The 20,236-nt window shown below is 42.9% G+C and overlaps 1 protein-coding gene across 1 annotated transcript in view; it reads left to right on the top strand.

The window, feature by feature from the left end:
• The first annotated feature begins 331 nt into the window (after positions 1 to 331).
• The window catches only part of IDH2 (isocitrate dehydrogenase (NADP(+)) 2), a 40,431-nt gene continuing 20,526 nt past the window's right edge, over positions 332 to 20,236 (top strand). Inside the window, exons 1-5 of the mRNA XM_033920184.1 lie at positions 332 to 606; positions 16,538 to 16,629; positions 18,347 to 18,512; positions 19,779 to 19,939; positions 20,064 to 20,207. Coding sequence (XP_033776075.1) covers positions 483 to 606; positions 16,538 to 16,629; positions 18,347 to 18,512; positions 19,779 to 19,939; positions 20,064 to 20,207 — 687 coding nt within the window. The 5' untranslated portion in view covers positions 332 to 482. The remainder of the gene's footprint in view (positions 607 to 16,537; positions 16,630 to 18,346; positions 18,513 to 19,778; positions 19,940 to 20,063; positions 20,208 to 20,236) is intronic.

Genomic DNA, 20,236 nt, shown 5'->3' with positions numbered 1-20,236 from the left:
TCGCCACCTTCCAGTGCTCTGGAATCTTTCCCAATACGATGGACAGATTGGCTATTAGTTAAAGCAGTTCAGCTGTGGTCCCTTTCAGTTCCTTGACCCTCGGATGGATGCCATCCGGTCCTGGGGATTTCTCGCTCTTAAGCCTCTCAATCTGCCCCCAAATAAGCCCTGCTGCGTGCTTGAAACGATCTCGACTCCCCAGACGGTGGACGTAGGAAGGAAAAGCCGCTAGTCGCCATGAATGGAGTGTGCAGGCTCAGGGCCGCTGTGTGGTGGATGGCACAGTTTGCCTCCTGGGCTATAAAAAGCGCTCGCGCTGACGTGGGTGGACTTGAAAGCCGGGTCGCCCTCGCGGGAGGAGCAGCCGTGGCAGTAGGAGGGGACGAGCTGCGGCCCCTATAGCCCGACGCCGACGCCCCCGCCCTTCCTTTTCGCTCCAGTCCTCTCGCGCGCACCCTTCGCCCTTCTCGTGATCCCGCAGGATGGCCGGCTGCCTCCGGGCTGCGCGCTCGCTCTGCAGAGCGGCTTCCTCCGCCGCCTCCCTCGGCAAGAGCCCGGCCGTGCTCGCGCCGGCGCTGAGCCACCCAGTGCAGCAGCTGAGGAGCTGTGAGTAAAAAAGCCCGCGAGAACTCGTGCTCGGCGCCTGCAAAGCTGCCCGGACGGGAAGCCGGTAGGCCGCCGGCGGGGAAGCGCTTGCAGCCGCGTGGGCCCCAAGCCGTCCTCCAGGGCTGCTCTCAAGGGCAGGGGCTCAGCTCGCGTTCCTGCCGCCAGCACCAGCCCCTCCAGCCTCGTCCGCGCGCATGCGGGAGGAAGGTGGTTGGGGCTCACTTTTTCCCACTGAAGTTTCTTCAGGTTTTAAATTTACAGAACTAGAGTCAGTAGAGCAAGAAATGTAGCAGAAAGTGGGGGTTTGTGAGACGTGATTCAGAGCATGCTTTTGTTTTGGAGCAAGGTTAAACTAAAGCCTCGTTGCACGCATTAACTGCACTAGGGCGCTTTAATGTTTCTGACCTTCTGAGTAACTGACCTCAGACTCGTGACTTCAGTTTAGTTGAACAATCTGGAATCAATGTGTGATCTCTTACTGTGCTGCACAGTCATATGTTTATCCACTTAAATCATTTGAGTATTTAATTTGATTTTTTTCCACAGGTTTCTTTAAATTTATTATGCCATAAAATCTTTCTGAATTTCAACCTTCCTGAAAAACCTTTTCAGTGCACCCCCCCCCCCCCAAAAAAAAAAAAAAAACCAACAAAAACAAACGAACAAAGAAAGCAAAATACAAATGTCTGTCAAGGAAAAAAAATCCAACTCAAATAGCAGAATGGAGGTTTTCAAAACTTGCTGGATTCATGTCAGGGTCTCTTTCTCTTCTCACTTTCCTTGAATTGAAGGTCAATAGGAAAAGTTAATAGGAAAATTCCAGCTCCAGCTTGTTGCCCAGCAGCCTGACTCCATCCTGAGTGGAGGACTTCCTGTGACTTTATTTTGGCATGACAGGTCAGGATAGCAGCCTGTACTTGAGGGAGCTCTTATTCTGCTAAAGTCAATATTCCCACACAACACCTCTCCTCAAGTAACTTCATTAGCTCCCCATTTATTTCCACATATACTTCTCCCAACATATTTGCAGTTTCCGTACCTGTGGTTTCGATTATTTGCAATTTTTTTTTTTGGCTGCTGACTCCGCCCCCCAAAAAACATCATCACTAAATTTTTTTTCTGTTTAGTGTTCTGTACAGTACTGATAAAAAAGTTTATCACTTTCCATTATTGTACTGTAACTGAAAATTGCTACTTCCATGCTTTCTCCCACAAATTTGCTGCTTCCATGTTTCCCAATGTGCACTGAGAAAAATGCATGAAATTGCCAGTTGCTTGCTTGCCTACTTATTCGCCATGAAATTGCCGGTTGCTTGCCTGCCCTCCTTGAAATTGCCGGTTGCTTGCCTGCCTTGAAATTGCCGGTTGGTTGCTTGCCTGCTTGCTTGCCATGAAATTGCCGGTTGCTTGCCTGCCTGCTTGCCTTGAAATCGCTGCTTATTTCAATAGTAGTAAGCTTAATAGTGGAAGCTTAATTCAAAAACCATGAATAACAGTTGAAAAGTTATTTGTGGTTTCAATAGTAAAAACGATGGCATATTCGTGGTTTTTCCATATTTACATATTTGCAGCCCGCATCCACAGCAAATAAAGAGTGAGAAGTGTACAGTTCAAACTTCTTTCACTCTGTATCGCTCTGCTCCACCCCAAGAACTTCACTCAGGGTAAGTGTCCTCTTATCTGTTTGTACCCTTTTTCTCCATGGCCAACTCCAGATTCTGTCTCTTCTACTTTGTTGCACCATAACAAACTGCTTTCCACAGTACATTAAGCTCAGTCCCTGATTAGTATGCAAAGTCAAAACCCACTTCTTTAAAGCTGCTTTCATTTCCAGACTCCAACTTACCTGCTAAGCACTCATATCTGTCTTAACATTCCCTCTGTAATTTTTCCACCTGAGCATTTTGTGATAGATGCATCTTTTTGTCCAGTTTGTCTCTTAACTAGATTGTAAACTCTTTCCAGCAAGGACCATGTCTTGGTGTACAGCACTGCATATGCCTGGTAGCGCTATAGAAATTATTAGTAGCTCATACCAACTAAGGGGATGATGTAATAAGCTGTGTATTAGAGCTGTGTGCTTAAGTTTAACACCTAGTGTTCTAATTCATGCTGAAAAATGGTTTTGCTCCTGATGCCACTTTGGTTAGGTCTGAGTGTCAGTTGACCACACTTTGGCCTCTCAAGTTACGTTTGGGCTTACTGGAGGTTAGGCACAAGCCAGCATTCCCCCCCCCCCCCACCCAAGGGTCATAGTAACATAGCAAATGATGGCAGATAAAGACCTGAACAGGCCATCCAGTCTGCCCATAAGTTATACTCATTAAAAAAAATACACGATTAGATTAACTTCTCTCTTATTTGATATTTGTGGAATGTAGACTGTAAAGTCTGGTATTGTCCTAGGTTCCAAATGCTGAAGTTGCTGTCAAAGCTCACCCCAGCCTGTCCAACCATCCCATTGTTTGCAGGACATTTACCGTAAAGTCTGACCAGTAACATCCTCCTGTTCCACATTAGTGGAGTTCACATTGATGCCCAACCCAACCCAGCCCATCCTACACTGAATCTATGGAACACAGACCGTGCAGGTCTGCCTTAGTTCTTTACCTTTAACATCCTTCATTTTCTAATTAGAGATCCTCTATTTTTATCCCATGCTTTTTTGCATTCCCTCACCGTTTTCCTCTTCCCTCGGGAGGACATTCCAGACATTTACCACCCTCTCTGAAGAAGAATTTCCTAACATTGCTCCTAAGTCTTTCTCCCTGTAACCTCAGATTATGCCCTCTAGTTTTACCATTTTTTCTTCTCTGGAAAAGATTTGGTTCTATATTAATACTTTTCAAGTATTTAAATGTCTGTAATCATATCTCCTCTGTCCCTCCTCTCCTCCAGAGTATACATATTTAAGTCTTCTAGTCTCTCTTCTGGTACTTATTTTGGCTCAAACCTCTTACCATTTTTGTTGCCTTCCTCTAGACCGCTTCAAGTCTCTTTATATCCTTCGTCAGATACGGCCTCCAAAACTGAACACAATACTCCCAAGTGTGGCCTCACCAATGACCTATACAGGGGCATCAACACCTCCCTTCTGCTGGTTACTCCTCTTTCTATATTGCCTAGCATCCTTTTGGCTGCAGTCACCGCCTTATGGCACTGTTTAGATGCGTTTAGATCCTTAGAAACATTCACCCCAAGGTCCCTCACTCCATCTGTGCTTATCATCCTCTCACCTTCCAGCACATACAGTTCCCTCGGATTTCTACCCCCCAAATGCATCACTCTGCACATCTTCGCATTGAATTATATTTGCCAAGATGCTAGACCGTTCTTCTAACTTTTGCAGATCCTTTTTCATGTTTTCTACTTCCCCCCGGGTGTCCACTCTGTTACAAATCTTGGTATCATCTGCAAAAAAGGTTAACCATACCTTCTAACCCTTCAGCAATGTCACTCACAAACATTAAACAGAATCGGTCCCAGTATCGAGCCTTGAGGCACTCCACTACACACATGACCCTCATCCGAGCAAATTCCATTTACCACTACCCTTTGGTATCTGTCTGTCAACCAGTTTCTAATCCAGTTCACCACTTTGGGCACTAACTTCAGCCCATTGAGTTTATTTAAGAGCCTCCTGTGAGGAACTGTGTCAAAGGCTTTGCTGAAATCTAAGTAAATTACATCTAGCGCACGTCCTTGATCCAATTCTCTGGTCACCCAGTGAAAAAATTTGTTTGGCACGATTTACCTTTAGTAAACCCATATTGTCTCTGATCTTGTAATCCATTAGATTCCAAGAATTTCACTATCCTTTTCTTCAGCAACGTTTCCATTATTTTTCCAATAACTGATGTTAGACTTACCAGCCTGTAGTTTCCCACTTCATCTCTACAAACACTTTTGTGAAGAGGGACCACATCCGCTCTTCTCTAGTCCTGCGGAACCTCTCCTGTCTCTAAAGATTTATTGAACAAATCTTTAAGATCTGCTAGAACCTCTCGGAGCTCCCTCAATATCCGTTCCATTCTCAAAATCCGTTCCATGCTGACCAATTTTGGTCCTCCTCCATGTTTTTCCTCTGTGAACACTGAACAGAAGTATTTATTTAGCACATTTGCTTTTACATCATCACTCTCTACATAGCGGTTCGTATCTTCTTTTAGTCTCGTAATTCCATTTTTTGTGTTTCTCCTTTCACTAATATACTTGAGAAAAATAGTCTCCCTTTATATTTTTATCCATTTGCTCTTCCACTTGTGCTTTCGCCAGATGTATCTCTTGACTTCTTTCAGTTTCATCCGATATTAATTACATGAGTGATTTCTATTCTGCCATTATCTTGCGGTTCTAGGCGGATTCCTTTCTGTACTCCTCTTGAGTTTTTTTTATATTTCAAGAACGCCAATTCTTTTGCTTTTTTTTTCCCCGCCACTAGTTTGGAGAACCATATCGGTTTCCTTTTTCTCTTGTTATTTATTTTCTTCACATAAAGGTCAGTAGCTCTATTTATTGCACCTTTCAACTTAGACCACTGTTTTTCCACTTCCCTTATTATGTCTTCCCATCCAAACAACTCTTTCTTTAGGTGCTCTCCCATGCTACTAAAGTCCGCACGTTTGAAATCCAAGACTTGAGTTTTGTGCGGCCATCCTCCTCTTTGGCTGTTATATCGAACCAAACCGTATGATGATCACTAATTCCCAGGTCACCCATAAAGAGTCCTTGTTGCCAAGCCCTCACCCTCCCATCTATCTAGGACAGGAGGTCCTATGAAGAGAGACCTCGTACTCTCGGGATGAGATTACTTTCACTGATTTCTAAAAACACTCCCTTCTTTAATCAGCAAAGGAGAAGAACCCCTCTTTCCCTTAGACCAGTGGTCTTTGCTAATTTTTAAGCAAGGGCCATTTTGGGTCCAAAAGGGCTGACAGAGAGCCTACAGATATTTTCCTACTTGGGGCCATGACACCAATAAAGCTTCACAATAAATGCAAACAAAACCCTAAGATGCCAGACTGTGAATGCAGTGCATTACATTACATTACATTACATTACATTACATTACAACACTAGAAACAAATGCATTTCTCCCTAAACTGCAAAATATAGACAGCTGATATAAATTCTAAAAACTGACGCATTTCAATCACTTTTCCTACCTTTGTTGGGTGATTTTTATTTATTTATTTATTTTTTTTTTCTACTCATATTTTCCCAGTCTCTGGTTGCACTTCTGTCTGTGTTCTTAACTCTGTTTCTAGGTCCTTCTTATCATTTGCTGTTTTTCTCTCCTTCACTTTCTGATCTACATCATCTTTAGCATTGACTTTTTAACATTCATCTTTCTTCCATTTTTCTGCTTTCTCCTCAGATTTATCTACTTTTCCATGTCTTCCCTTCCCATCTATCCATGCGCACTCTGCCCTTCCCCACTATCCATGTGTGCTACCCCCTCCCTCTTTCTTCTCCCATTTCCATTTATCCATAAACATAATTTCTTCCATCTCTCTTCATGCCCCACCCCTCCTATCCCTGTGCACCATGTCCTCCCTTTCTCCCCTTCTCCATCCCTGTGCACCATCTCTTCTGTCTCTTTCCTCCTCCTATGGTCCGATTGATAATGAAGGGGGGAATATGGAGAATATTTGACGAGATAGACGAGAAAGAGTTTGTAATGCTATTCGTAATTGTACACCCACACATGCTATTCAAGATCCATTTTTGCCATCCTTCATGAGACAGATGGCAGAGAAGGTGACTCCAGGGATAACAAAGATAGTTAATAAATCCTAAGAGGGAGTTTTTCCAAAAGACTGTAAACAATTTACTGTACGACCAGTTCTGAAAAAGAAAGGTTTAAATATGAGTGTTATGAAAAACTTCAGACCAATTTCGTTCGTTTCCTTTATAGGTAAAATTCTTGAAAAAATGCTTTGCCTCATTTGGACAATATTGTGCAAGAAATCAGTTGTTTGGATTGTAACCAATTTGTTTTTTTTGCAAAGCTCACAGTGTAGAATTATTACTGACTTCACTGTTAGATACCTTACGAATGGGTTTGGGTCAACATGTAACTTAATATCTTTAGATACAGCAGGAGCCTTTGACTCAGTAGATCTTCAGAAATTATTGTTGAGATTAAAAGAGTTAGGGATGGGTGGTACCTCGTACTTGACAGATAGATTTTTCCAAGGAATGGGAATAAGATCTCAAGTAAATTTCCAGGGAAAAGTGGAGTTCCACAAGGATCAGTGCTTTCCGCATTATTATTTAACATCTATATGGTATCAATAGGTCAGCTGTTTCTATCATTAGGGATCGAATATATGCCGACAATATTTTTTTCTTCCCATTGTGTATATGGGGAGATGAGCTAGAGCAGTGTTCTTCCACCTTTTGACACCTATGGATTGGTGGAAATAAAATAATTATTTTGTGGACTGGCGGTTGAAGAACACTAGGCTAAGTCGTGGGGCAGACCCCGCCCCAGATCCTGCCCGCATAATAGTACTAATTGTAACAGTTTTTCATATATATACACACACACAATATAATTTTATTAACACATTATGGTTAACCACAAAACTAAAATACACAAAATTAAACTACACAAAGCACACTGTATGCTTGTCAACATTCATTCCTACCAGAACACATAACCCCTATGCAAATACGGGACTAAAAACCTAAAAGTACTAATATAAACAAAAAAATCCTAAGATGCAAGACTCTGCATGCAGTACAACCCCAGAGAAAAAGAAACAAAATGCATTTCTTCCTGAATAGTGCAAAACACAGACAGCAGATGTAAATTCTCATAATTGACACAATTCAATCACTAAATTTAAAAGTAAAATCATTCCCCCTACCTTTGTTGTCTTCCCTCCCTCCATGCTGTACTTTATCTTGTGGCCTGCTCCTGCCTGGTCGTTTTACGCTGCCCCCAGTGTTATCTTTGGCTGGGGGCAACAAAATGGCAAATGAAGTTCAACGTTGAGAAATGTAAAGTATTGCATGTGGGAAGCAGAAACCCGAGGTACAACTATACAATGGGAGGGATGTTATTGAATGAGAGTACCCAAGAGAGGGACTTGGGGGTAATGGTGGACAGGTCAATGAAGCTGACGGCACAGTGCGCAGCGGCCGCTAAGAGAGCAAATAGAATGCTAGGTATAATCAAGAAGGGTATTACAGCCAGGACGAAAGAAGTTATCCTGCCGCTGTATTGGGCGATGGTGCGCCCACACCTGGAATACTGTGTCCAGTTTTGGTCACCATACCTTAAGAAGGATATGGCGTTACTCGAGAGAGTTCAGAGAAGAGCGACACGTCTGATAAAAGGTATGGAAAACCTTTCATACGCTGAGAGATTGGAGAAACTGGGTCTCTTTTCCCTGGAGAAGAGGAGACTTAGAGGGGATATGATAGAGACTTATAAGATCATGAGGGGCATAGAGAGAGTAGAGAGGGACAGATTCTTCATACTTTCAAAAAATAAAAGAATAAGAGGCCATTTGGAAAAGTTGAAAGGGGACAGATTCAATACAAATGCCAGGAAGTTCTTCTTTACCCAACGTGTGGTGGACACTTGGAATGTGCTTCCAGAGGATGTTATAGGGCAGAATACAGTACTGGGATTTAAGAGAGGATTGGACATTTAAGGTGATTAGACATCCTGGACCTGTTGGGCCGTCGCGTGAGCGGACTGCTGGGCAAGATGGACCTCAGGTCTGACCCAGCATAGGCATTGCTTATGTTCTTATGTTCTCCCTCTTCCTCACTGATGCAGTGCACAAAGCAGTGGGCAGCGGTTCTTCACACGGGTCCCGCATCTCATCTGGAAGCCTTCCCTCTGATGTGAGGTCAGGGAAAAGGCTTCCAGTTCAGGCGCAGGATGCGCGTAGGAGCACTACAGCACTGAGGAAGAGGGAACCTGCCCAAAGATTACGCTGCATCGATTGCACCGCAGACTGGCGGCCCGATGAAGAACACTGTCTGGGGCCCGATGCACCCCGCAACCTTAGGGGGCGTCCCCACGGGATCCCTGTAACCCGAAGGGGGAACCCGTGGGATCCCCGTCGTCCCCATTCCCGTGCAGCGCTCTAGATTGGACCCTGGGCTTACAATGAACTGTCAAGTGATAGACAATAAAAATATGCTTTGCTCAGATACATTTATTGTATTGTGTGAAACTAATGCTTTCACCGGTTGATTTCCATGCCGTTGTACAGGCAATGATCTTGTTGCAATTGGACTACTGCAATGTCCTATACCTGGGAATAACCAAAGCCAGGTGCAGGGCATTACAGGTGGTACAGAATGTCACGGCTAGATTGATAACAGGAACATCAAGAATCTTCGACAACTTCATTGGTTGCCAGTTGTATTTAGAATCCAATAAAAATCAATTCTGATCTGTCACCAGTTTCTATATGGCTTGATTCCAGAATTCTTTAAGAGTAAGATGTCTAGTTATCAACCAACAAGATCACTGTGTTTGGAAAATTCTGCCTTGTTGAAAACAAATGTCAACCCAAAATACGTGGAAACCAATGCAATGACCTTTTCATGTGTAGGGGTAAAACTATGCATTGCCCTTGTTAGCCAAATTCTGAAATGCAGTGATAGGAGCACATTTAGAAAACTGTTAAACACAATTATTTGTTGATGCATTTTTCCGAGTACTGATTGTTAAAATTAATGCTGTCTGTTTCTACTTGTCCAGATTTGTTAACATTTTATGTATATAATCATTTTGTAAACTGTTTTGATATAAAATGGTATAGAAAATTTTAAATAAATCTGTATTCCCACTTTTCCCCCTCCTATGGTCTGGGATCCTTCCCACAGTCTAGCATCTTTTCCCTCCTCCCCACTTTGATCTGGCATCTCTCTGTCTTTTTCTTCCCCTCCCCCACCTTCCTTTCCCTGGTTTGATATCTCTTCTTCCCCCCCACCTTCAGTCTGACATCTCTCTCTCTCCTTCCCTTCACCCATCCTGTGGTTTAGCATCTCTTATTTGCCCCTTCCCTTTCTTCCCCTGGAGCTCTGGCATCTTTCCTTCCTTTTCCCCTAGATCCAGTGCTTGCTCATTGTTCATCCCAGAGCCACTGCTTTAACTTCAGGCTGCTGGCAGAATGAGTGAAGAAAACACACTGCCTTCAGCATCCTGGAAGTTTTCTCTCTGCTACTACTTCCTGCCTATGCAATAGCAGAGGAAAAGTTTCTGGGTCACTGAAGGCAGCGTGTTTTCACTCACTCTGGCAGTGGCCTGAAGAGTTGGAGCAGCACTGCTGGGAACGAGAATGGTGAGCAAGCATCAGATCTTGTCAGGGGAGGGGGAAGAGGGACTCCTGATAGGTGTGCGAGCTGCCCAGATGGTCTCTGGGGCCACCATTGGCTTGCAGCCTTGCAATGAAGACTACGGCCTTATACTATGACTTCAGTCTGTGGCAATCCTTTTTCTGTTAGGCCTTTTCCTTTTATTAAGTTGTATGCAAATGAGATGTAAATTAAGTTGCCTACCCTGGCCTTGTGTTTCTTTAAACTCAGCTGATTCTCACAACATGCCCACCTCCTCTAGTTGGCTCTGTTACTGAACTGATGGTCCTGTAAACTGATGTCGGGTGGTAAGGCACCTGCACGCATGCGATATGAGCACTGTTTAAAGATTTAATGTGACAGTGCAATTGGTGTCTGTACCAGGTTATGTGAATGTCACCCATGTGTCAGAATATATGCCCACTGTCTTCAGAGCACATGCTACAGCCAGATCATCCCCAGCACCATCTAAAATCATATCTAGTATTCAAATAGTCCTCTTGCCTAGCAGCCACCCAACTATCTACATGGCCATTTCATTTGGAGAATCAATCATTAGGCATATTGACCCTTCAGGCCTGGGTCGAAGCAGTTCCTGGATGGTATCCTGGCTACAGTTTTGCTTCCTGCTTCATAATTATGATGCATTCTTGTCGGGTGACCTCTTTCCCAATGTAGCACAGAGCCATCCAGACTGGAGGTAGGATGTCCCTGTAGGTTCTTCAGCTCCTCTGCTACTCTAGCCCCAAGAGATTGGGCTTGTTCTCTGAGAGCTAGCTGCTGTTTGCATCCAGTACAAACATACTTCTCATCAAACATAGAAACATGAGGGCAGGTAAAGGCCTAATGGCCCATGCAGTCTGCCCATCTGCAGCATCCACTATCTCTTCCTCTCCCTAAGAGAACCCACATGCCTGTCCCACACTTTTTTGAACTCATGCAATCTGTCTCTACCGGGAGACTATTTAATTCATTTACCACACTTTCTCCAGAACTGTACACTATTTTAAATTAAGTCTCACTAGTCTTGTACAGAGGCATCAATACCTCCTTTTTCCTACTGGCCATACCTCTCCTTATGCACCCTAGGATCCTTCTAGCTTTTGCTGTCACTTTTTCAACCTGTTTAGCCACCTTTAAATCATCATATACTATCACACCCAAGTCCCCCTTCTCTTGTGCACAAACTGTACCATTCCCTCAGGTTTCTACAGTCCAAATGCATGACTTATGCATTTCTTAACATTAAATCTTAGCTGCCAAATTTCAGACCATTCAAGCTTCTCTAGGTCCTTCCTCATATTAGTCACACCATCAGGGATGTCTACCCTTTTGCATATTTTGGTATCATCTGCAAAAGAATAAAATCTTACCTGACAGCCCTTCAGCATTTTGCCTACAAAAATGTAAAAAAGAACAGACCCAAGAACCGAACCTTGAGGCATACTACTGGTAACATCAGAGTAATCTCCATTGACCACTACCCTCTCTCACTCAATCAGTTCCTGACCCAGTCTGTCACTTTGAGTGCTCTCAGTATAAGCCCCAGTTGATTAGATGCTTGTGTGAAACATTGTCAAAGGCTTGGCTAAATTCTAAATACACCACATGTAGAACACTACCTGTATCCAATTCTCTGGTCATCCAGTCAAAGAAATTGATCAAATTTGTCTGACAAGACCTGCCTCTAGTGAATCCATATTGCCTTGGGTCCTGCAATTCATTCAGTTCCAAAAATGTCACTATTCTGTGTTTCCATGAATTTACTTACTGCAGAAGTCAGACTTACTGGCCTTTAGTTCCCTACTTCTTCCTTCCACTTTTGAGGTGAAGGACCATATCCATCCTTCTCCAGTACCATTCCCGACTTAGTAAATTAAGAGATGTGCCTAGAGAGGGTGGGAAAGAAGACGTGACTAAGGCAAAATAAATTTAGAGCTAAGTGATTTAACACCCACCTTTTACTGTTCTAAGGCTATAACATTAATTTTAACCTAAGGCAGCATTTTAGATTAAACAAGCTAATAACTAATGGTTGCTTTTTCATTTTTTTCTAATGAAATTTAAGCCTAATTTTTTCCTTTCCTGTCACTGAGTTTTCAGCAAAGTAATAATCATTTAACCCAGAGAGGCTTCTTCTCTCAGAAATGCTACCCTAGCAAAATCACTGGAAAATAGGTGGAACTATAGACAAGCCATGCAACTCAGTCACTTATTCAATTTATATTGAAAACAGGACTGGAAGATTACAGAGAAATATTTACAGTGAGATGGATGCCAGTATTGCCACTTCAGGCAACACAGTTAAGGTAATTAAGTTTTGATGCCAAAAATTTAGCTGTTAAAAGGACAACTTGTGTTGCCTGAAGGGGGTAACACTGGCATCCAACTAGCTGTAAACATCGCTGTAGTCTCCCAGTCGTCATCTTCAATAAACTGAATAAGTGATTGAGTTGTATGTTCTGTCTATACTTCCACCTGCTGTTTGCCAGTGATTTGACAAAGTGATTTACCAGATGTCTAATCACCTTGCTTTGAGGTTATTTTTGTCCAACACTAGTAGCACATGCAGAATCAACCCCTCTCCCTCCAGTAAAGAGATGATGGTTCAGTTTCCACTATAGCTCATTGTGACTTTGGGGAAAATCACTTAACCCTCCATTGTCCTAAAGTGCCTACAGCGATGTGATTCACATCAAAGGTAAACACCAGGAATGTAGGCTTGGAAAACCCAGGCCTATGTGGTATGTAATTGCAGCCCATTTTGATAAGCCACAAATTAAGCCGTCATCTGATTTTGGGAGGAGAGATGTGTAACTTGTATTTAAAACCTCCTGTAAAAGGCTTTGCTAAGAACAGTATAGGGACTGGATTCAGGTTAATGTAGTACAATCACAGGCGTTACTTTGGGGGTGCAAGTGCCATCCCAAAATCGGCACACTTGGCTCTCTCAACAGTCCTTTCTTCTATCACCCTATCCTCCTCTGGATCTAGTGCTGGGCTCCTACTTCCTTCTGTCCCTCCTATGGGCCTTACTAACTCGTGGTGTTTACCAGCACTGCAGATTGCAGTTAAACAGGCGCACTCTGGCCAGCGCCAGGGTCCTTATGAGTTTTCCTAGTCTTTTCTCCTTGATTGACTCCCACAAAGTGATCATTGCATTGGCATAACTTTCCCCAGTTATGGTTGTCTTGTGTGAAATAAACTCCATAAGCAAAAGTCTATCATCCCAGAAGACAGTTGCCACGATTTTGCCTGCAAAGTTTTCTGTCTTTAACTTTTTTGAGTGGGGGAATGATTTATGCTTCCATTGCATTGATTCCATTTTTAACTCAGAATCTCTGTGATTAGACCCAATTCACTTGGTCTTTATGAAGCATCTCCAAGTTTCTCCTGACAGCACTGGAGCCTTGTGGCCTTCTGACATGGTGTCGGCATTCTTGGAACCCATCTTACACTAACCTTAGACATGCCCGTTATTTAATGAACTATTTTCCAAACTGTACCTGCCAAGATGCCCATTTCTTCAGCTCTTCAGGAAACCTTAATTCATCTGTTTGACCAAATTAGATTCTCAACTTTCTTGCATATTTCTGTGGAAGTTGCTTCCATGGGCCATCCAGTGTGAGGTTCATCGTCAATGGACTCTACCCCACTTAAACTGCATGCTCCAAAATGTTTACTTTGTAGGATGATGGGGCATACTTGCCATAAATTGCAGTCATGCAATTGTGCATCTCCTTTGGCTTTTTCTATTCTGTGAGAAATTTTATCACTGAACAGGCTCAAATCTAATAGTTTCTTACTTGATTTGCATGAGGACTCTCCTCACATCCTGTCTCTTGCATTGTTAAATTTGCACTGAGCCATGGGATAGGTGGCAAAGTTCTGTTGTGGATTAGGAATTGGTTATCTAATATAATAAAACCCTAAGCGCGCATGCGCACTCTTACCTGCCTGTTCCGTTTTCCATGATCCTGTAGGTCCCCGCCGGCAAGAGTGCGCATGCGCGCTTCTACTCCCTCCCTCGACTCACTATAAGGAAGCAGTTTGTCGTCTTCAGCCCTCCCCGCCATACCTGAACCCCGGTTGAGCCTCCCATCCACCCCAAAACAATAAAAACCTTCTGGAACCAGCAACGTCCCCAGCATTTTAAAGACGCTGCTTCGCGACCTTCTAATGCCGATTTCCTCTGCCGTGTCCCTGATGACATCATCAGACAGAGACGCGGCAGAGGAAATCGGCATTAGAAGCTTGCGAAGCAGCTTCTTTAAAATGCTGGGGACGCTGCTGGTTCCGGAAGGTTTGTAGGTCGTCTCGCAGTGGGAGGGGTGGGTCAATGGGGTCGGCTGCACTGTGGCGGGGGGGGGGGGGAAGATGGAAACAGGCTGATCACCGGTTCTACTGCACAGGGGGGATGGGAGGGAGGGAAATAAAAATGCCGGGTTCTACTGTACAGAGGGAGGGGGGGTAGAAATTTTAAAGATGCTGCTCATTGGGTCTATTACACAGGGGGATGGGAGGGAGGCAGGCTGGCTTCGGGGGTGGGGTGGGGTCAAAGTCTGGAAGGCAGTGAGGGGGACATAGGATAGATGCACTGGGGCCACTAAGGACATGGGAAGGAGGCACTGGGGGTACTATGGACACAGGACGGAGGCACTAGGGGCACTAAGGATGTAGGAAGGGGTACTAAGGACATGGTGATTTACCAGATGTCTAATCACATTTAAGAGAGGATTAAGGACATAGGAAGGAAGCACTGAGGGCACTAAGGACATAGGAGGCACTGAGGGCTCTAAAGACATAGGAAGGCAGCACTGGGGGCACTAAAGACATAGGATGGGACACTATGGACATAGGAAGGGGGCCACTGAGAGAGAGGCAGGCATGGCGCAACAGAGAAATACAGGGGGCCAGGGAGACAGAAAGAAAGATAGACAGACAGGGGGCCAAGGAGAGAGACATACAGAAAGAATGACAGACAGTTATCCAAGGAGAAAGAGACAAAGAAAGCCCCCCCCCCAAAAAAAAAAAAAATAATAATAATAAGACATCTACTCTAGCACCCGTTAATGTAACGGGCTAAAACACTAGTTGGATAGAAAACAGAGGGTAGGGTTAAATGATACTTTTTCTCAATGGATGAGAGTAAACAGTGGAGTGCTGCAGGGGGTCTATACTGGGACTTGTGCTATTTAACTTACTTATAAATGATCTAGAAATTGGAACGACGAGCGAGGTGATTAAATTTTCAGATGACACTAAACCAGGGGTGGGTGAACTTTTGGACTCGTGGACCAATATGAGTTCTTAAATGGGAGGGGGGATGACAATCCAGGTCACAAGTACCTGGCAGAAACCCTAATAGTAGCAAACTTACGTTTTTACAAAGTGTCTGTAACATATAGGGCTCTAAAGCTTGGAAAAGAGACGGCTGAGGGGAGATATGATTGAAGAATCCTGAGTGGAGTAGAACAGTACAAGTGGATCGATTTTTCACTTTGTCAAAAATGACAGACTAGGGGACAGTTAACAAAGTTATAGGGAAATACTTTTAGAACCAATAGGAGGAATTTTTTTTTTTTCCACTCGGAGAATAGTTAAGCTCTAGAACGCGTTGCCAGAGGAAGTGGTTAGAGTGGATAGTGTAGCTGGTTTTAAGAAAGGTTTGGAAAAGTTCCTGAATGAAAAGTTCATAGTCTCTTATTGAGACAGATATGGGGGAAGCCACTGCTTGCCCTGGATCAGCAGCATGGAATGTTGCTACTATTTGGGTTTTTGCCAGCTACTAGTGACCTGGATTGGCGACTAAGCTAGATGGACCATCGATCTGACCCAGTAAGGCTATTCTTATGTGTGTGTGGCATGGTGGTTGGAGCTACAATCTCAGCACCCTGGGGTTGTGGGTTCAAATCCCACACTGCTCCTTGTGACCCTGGGCAAGTCACTCAGTCCTCCATAGCCCCAGGTATGTTAAATGGTGAGCCCACCAGATAGGGAAAATACTTTTGAGTACTTGATTGTAAAACCGCTTAAATAACCTTAATAGGTAGTATATAAACACCTAATAAAGTTTAAACCCCTCCCCCCTTTTTTTGCTGTACCCAGAGCCCCTCCACATCCTCCTTTTGGGCCATTTCATTCCTTGGGCGCTTTCAGTGACTCCCTATTCTTTTTTTGGGCCCAATTCTCCATGCCTGTTACATGGAGACTGATGTGCTATTTAATATCTTTCAAAATATAGGTATGCCTCAAGCTTGAAAAGGTTAGAGAACTAGTGAGCTGAAACAACACGTAATGGCAGCAAGATACTGCATTCAGACGCTGTTGGAAACTTGTGCCTCTAGCATGCTAAGAACTTTTTTCCCCACTGATGTCACAAAACTTCTTTTCTGTCATATGCAGCATTAAAACTTGAAAATTCAGGTTTGTGTTGGATGAAAAAAATCATGAGTGTTTTGCAAGCTGCTCAGATTGCCTTACTTAAGAGGGGTTGATCCATACCGAACGGTGGTATGAACAATGTAAAGAGAATTTGACTGTTTTTATTGAATGGGTCAGATTGTAATTTTCTTTCTCTTCTCTTCCATCCCTCCTCCCCCAGATGCAGACAAAAGGATTGCTGTTGCAAACCCAGTGGTGGAGATGGATGGGGATGAGATGACCCGCATCATCTGGGCATTCATAAAGGAAAAGGTAACAGAACCATAATATGAATAATCCAAGCAATATTTGTAAGAACTGCAGTTGAACTTGAAGCGACTTCCATTAACCACCACCCTCTGGCATCTGTCCGTCAACCAGTTTCTAATCCAGTTCCCACCTTGGGTCCTAACTTCAGTTCAGCCCTTCAAGTTTGTTCAAGAGCCTCCTATGAGGAACCAGGTCAAAGGCTTTGCTGAAATCTAATTAAATTATATCTAGCATATGTCCTCAATCCAGCTCTCTGGTCACCCAATCAAAAAAATTCAATCAGGTTCATTTGACAAGATTTGCCTTTAGTAAAGCCATGTTGCCTTGGATCATGTAACCCATTAGATTATAGGAAGTTCACTATCCTTTCTTTCAGCAACACTTCCGTTATTTTTCCAACAACCGAAGTGAAGCTTACTGGCCTGTAGTTTCCTGCTTCATCCCTGTGACCACTTTTGTGAATAGAAACCACATCTGCTCTTCTCCAATCCCCAGGAACCACTCCTGTCTCTAGAGATTTGTTGAACAAGTCTTTAATAGGACCTGCCAGAACCTCTCTGAGCTCCCTCAGTATCCTGGGATGGATCCCGTCCGGTCCCATCGCTTTGTCCACCTTCAGTTTTTCAAATTGTTCATAAACACTTTCCTCCGTGAACGGCGCAAAATCTACTCCATTTCCTACGTTTTCTCAGAAAGAAATTCAAGACAAATGGCAAGGGAATTTTTAATATCACGTTACACTAGTCCTAAGAAAATTATATATAAAAATATTAGGCTGTGAATAAATAGATGGACTGACTTATCAAATTAATTTGATAAATTATAATACATTCCAGGAAGTGTTGAAAAACACAACTGTTTAAGAGGTAGGTAAATACCAAATAAGATTATATGATCTGAATAGTGAGAACATAACATAAGAATTGCCATACTGAGACAGACCAAAGGTCCATCAAGCCTAGTATCCTGTTTCCAATAGTGGCCAACCCAGGCCCCAAGTAGTAAAATAGATTTTATGCAGCTTATCCTAGAAATAAGCAGTTGATTTCCCTAAGCCATCTCAATAGTGGCCTATGGACCTCTCTCTTAGGAAATTAGCCAAACCTTTTTTAAACCCTGCTAAGCTAACTGATTTCACCACATTCTCCGGCAACGCATTCCAGAGTTTAATTACACGTGTAAAGAAATATATTCTCTGGTTTGTTGTAAAATCTACTACTTAGTAGCTTCATCACATGCCCCCTAATCCTAGTATTTTTGGAAAGAGTAAACAAGCGAATCACATCTACCCTTTCTACTCTGCTCATTATTTTATAGATCTCTATCATATCACCCCTGAGCTGTCTCTTCTCCAAGCTTCCCTAGCCACTTTAGCCTCTCCTCATAAGGAAGTCATTCCATCTATTTTATCATTTGTTACCCTTCTCTATACCTTTTCTAATGCCACTATATATATTTTTTTTGAGATAAGGCAACCAGAACTGAACCAGGGCTCTTAAGAAATTATGTGGTAATGGGCCCTTAAATCTAGTCGCTTATGTAAGGTCCCTTCCTTACTTCCCCTACTCAAGGCATTTCACATCTCCAGCTGACCTGGGAAACAGTGAACCTGCTATTACTTATCACTAGCTGAACTTGGTGCTTTCTATATTGTGCTTTCTGCACTTTTTGACACCAGAAAGTCCTGTTGTTTTCATTGATTTTAATTTTCTTTTCCTAGTTGATTTTGTCTAATGTGGCCTTAGAGCTGAAATACTTCGACTTGGGTCTTCCATACCGTGACCAGACCAATGACCAAGTGACTATAGACTCTGCACTGGCCACCCAGAAATACAATGTAGCTGTGAAGTGTGCAACCATCACACCAGATGAAGCCAGAGTTGAAGGTAGGCCAAGGGCAAGGACTTAAGAGTTGTTATATGTATAACTGAATATAATAACTGGACACTTGAGATTGAGAACTCTGAGATAAGCTGTTCAAGTTTAGTTTCTCATTTTTTTCATGTTTTGGCAACATAAGGCTTGTAGCTTCCCATTATTTACTTTCATGAATATAAATGGTCTCAGATAATCTAAAGAACTTTTTCTGCCCTGTAGTAACTTTATTTAACTTGTATCATGCTATTAAAAGTAAACTTTTCCTTGTTAAAACAGTGCTTGGATTTAGTCTTCTATTGAAGTAAATGCTCAAGCAGTGCAGAACTGGATTAAAATAATTGAAGGTTTGGAATAGTCAGCAAGAGATCTCATCATCAAGATGTGTGAATTTGGCCTTATAAACAATTTGAATTGTAGGTGAAGGGCAGAATCAGACTTCAGAACATGGCTGGAGGTTAATTTGCAAAGCCAGCCAAAACGTTGAACGTGTAATCCACAGATGAAATGAAAATCCAAACCAAAAAACTGTGGAAAGCGATGTTCCTGATTGAGACTTCTATTCAAATAGAAAAGTCAATAAAATATCCACAGCTTGGAATAAGGGACCCAATACTGTCCGTGCTTCAACCCCAGTGTCTTCCTCAGGGGTCCAAGTGTGGTCTCAACCAAGGCAAATGTAGATAAAAGCTATATCCAAATGTCGGTGATATAGGAAAAAGGATAAGGCCTCCAGCAGAATAATTCCTTTTTCACTATTACCCAGTCCACATAAACATTTCTGCTGCTAAAGACTGCAGGAAGCAGATTAAAAATCCTAAATGAACCCCACTAGATCAACTATACAGTATATTCTAGTTCCATTACAATAGAGACAAACAAAAAATTGCTACTCAGTGTCTAGAATCGGTGTACAATTGTACTTGACCACCAACGTTTGGATATAGTTTTTATCTGCATTTGTCTTGGTGAGTCCTCACTTGGACCCCTGAGGAAAACACTTGGGTTGAAACACAGACCGTGTTGGTTCCCTTATTCAAAATTGTGGATATTTTATTGATTTTTCTGTTTGAATATAAGTCTCAATAAGGAACATCGCTTTCCACAGTTTTTTGGTTTGATTTGGAGGTTAATTTGGCCATCTACTAACTGGTGGCCCAAAAATATTATGGCTGCTATTAGCAAACTTTCTACCAATGGTGCTGAAAATGAACTGTTTCTTGACATGATAATCCAGCATAGTGACTGCATCATTTCATTTCTTTTCATGTTTTCAGAATTTAAACTGAAGAAGATGTGGAAAAGCCCCAATGGTACAGTTAGAAACATCTTGGGTGGGACAGTTTTCCGGGAGCCAATTATCTGTAAGAACATTCCTCGTCTTGTCCCTGGCTGGACTAAGGCCATCACCATTGGCAGACATGCACATGGTGATCAGGTATGTCATGGTTTTTAAATGGGGGGGGGGAGGTCTGTCAGTGGCTGATGATTGGACTTCTGTAAACTTAAGTTAGTAACTTTAACCGTTTTCTTTTCCTTTCTTTGTTCTTTTAACTTTATAGTACAAGGCCACTGACTTCGTCGCAGATAGGGCGGGAACCTTCAAGATGGTGTTCACTCCTAAAGACGGCTCTGCGGTGAAGGAGTGGGAGGTGTTCAATTTTCCTGGAGGAGGAGTTGGGATGGGCATGTACAACACAGATGAGGTAAGAAAGTATTAAAGGAATAGTCAAGT

This window comes from Geotrypetes seraphini, chromosome 14 (assembly GCF_902459505.1).
Source record: "Geotrypetes seraphini chromosome 14, aGeoSer1.1, whole genome shotgun sequence".
Classification (NCBI taxonomy): domain Eukaryota; kingdom Metazoa; phylum Chordata; class Amphibia; order Gymnophiona; family Dermophiidae; genus Geotrypetes; species Geotrypetes seraphini.
The sequence above is the reverse complement of the archived record's forward strand: the minus strand, read 5'-3'. Positions and strand labels throughout refer to the sequence as shown.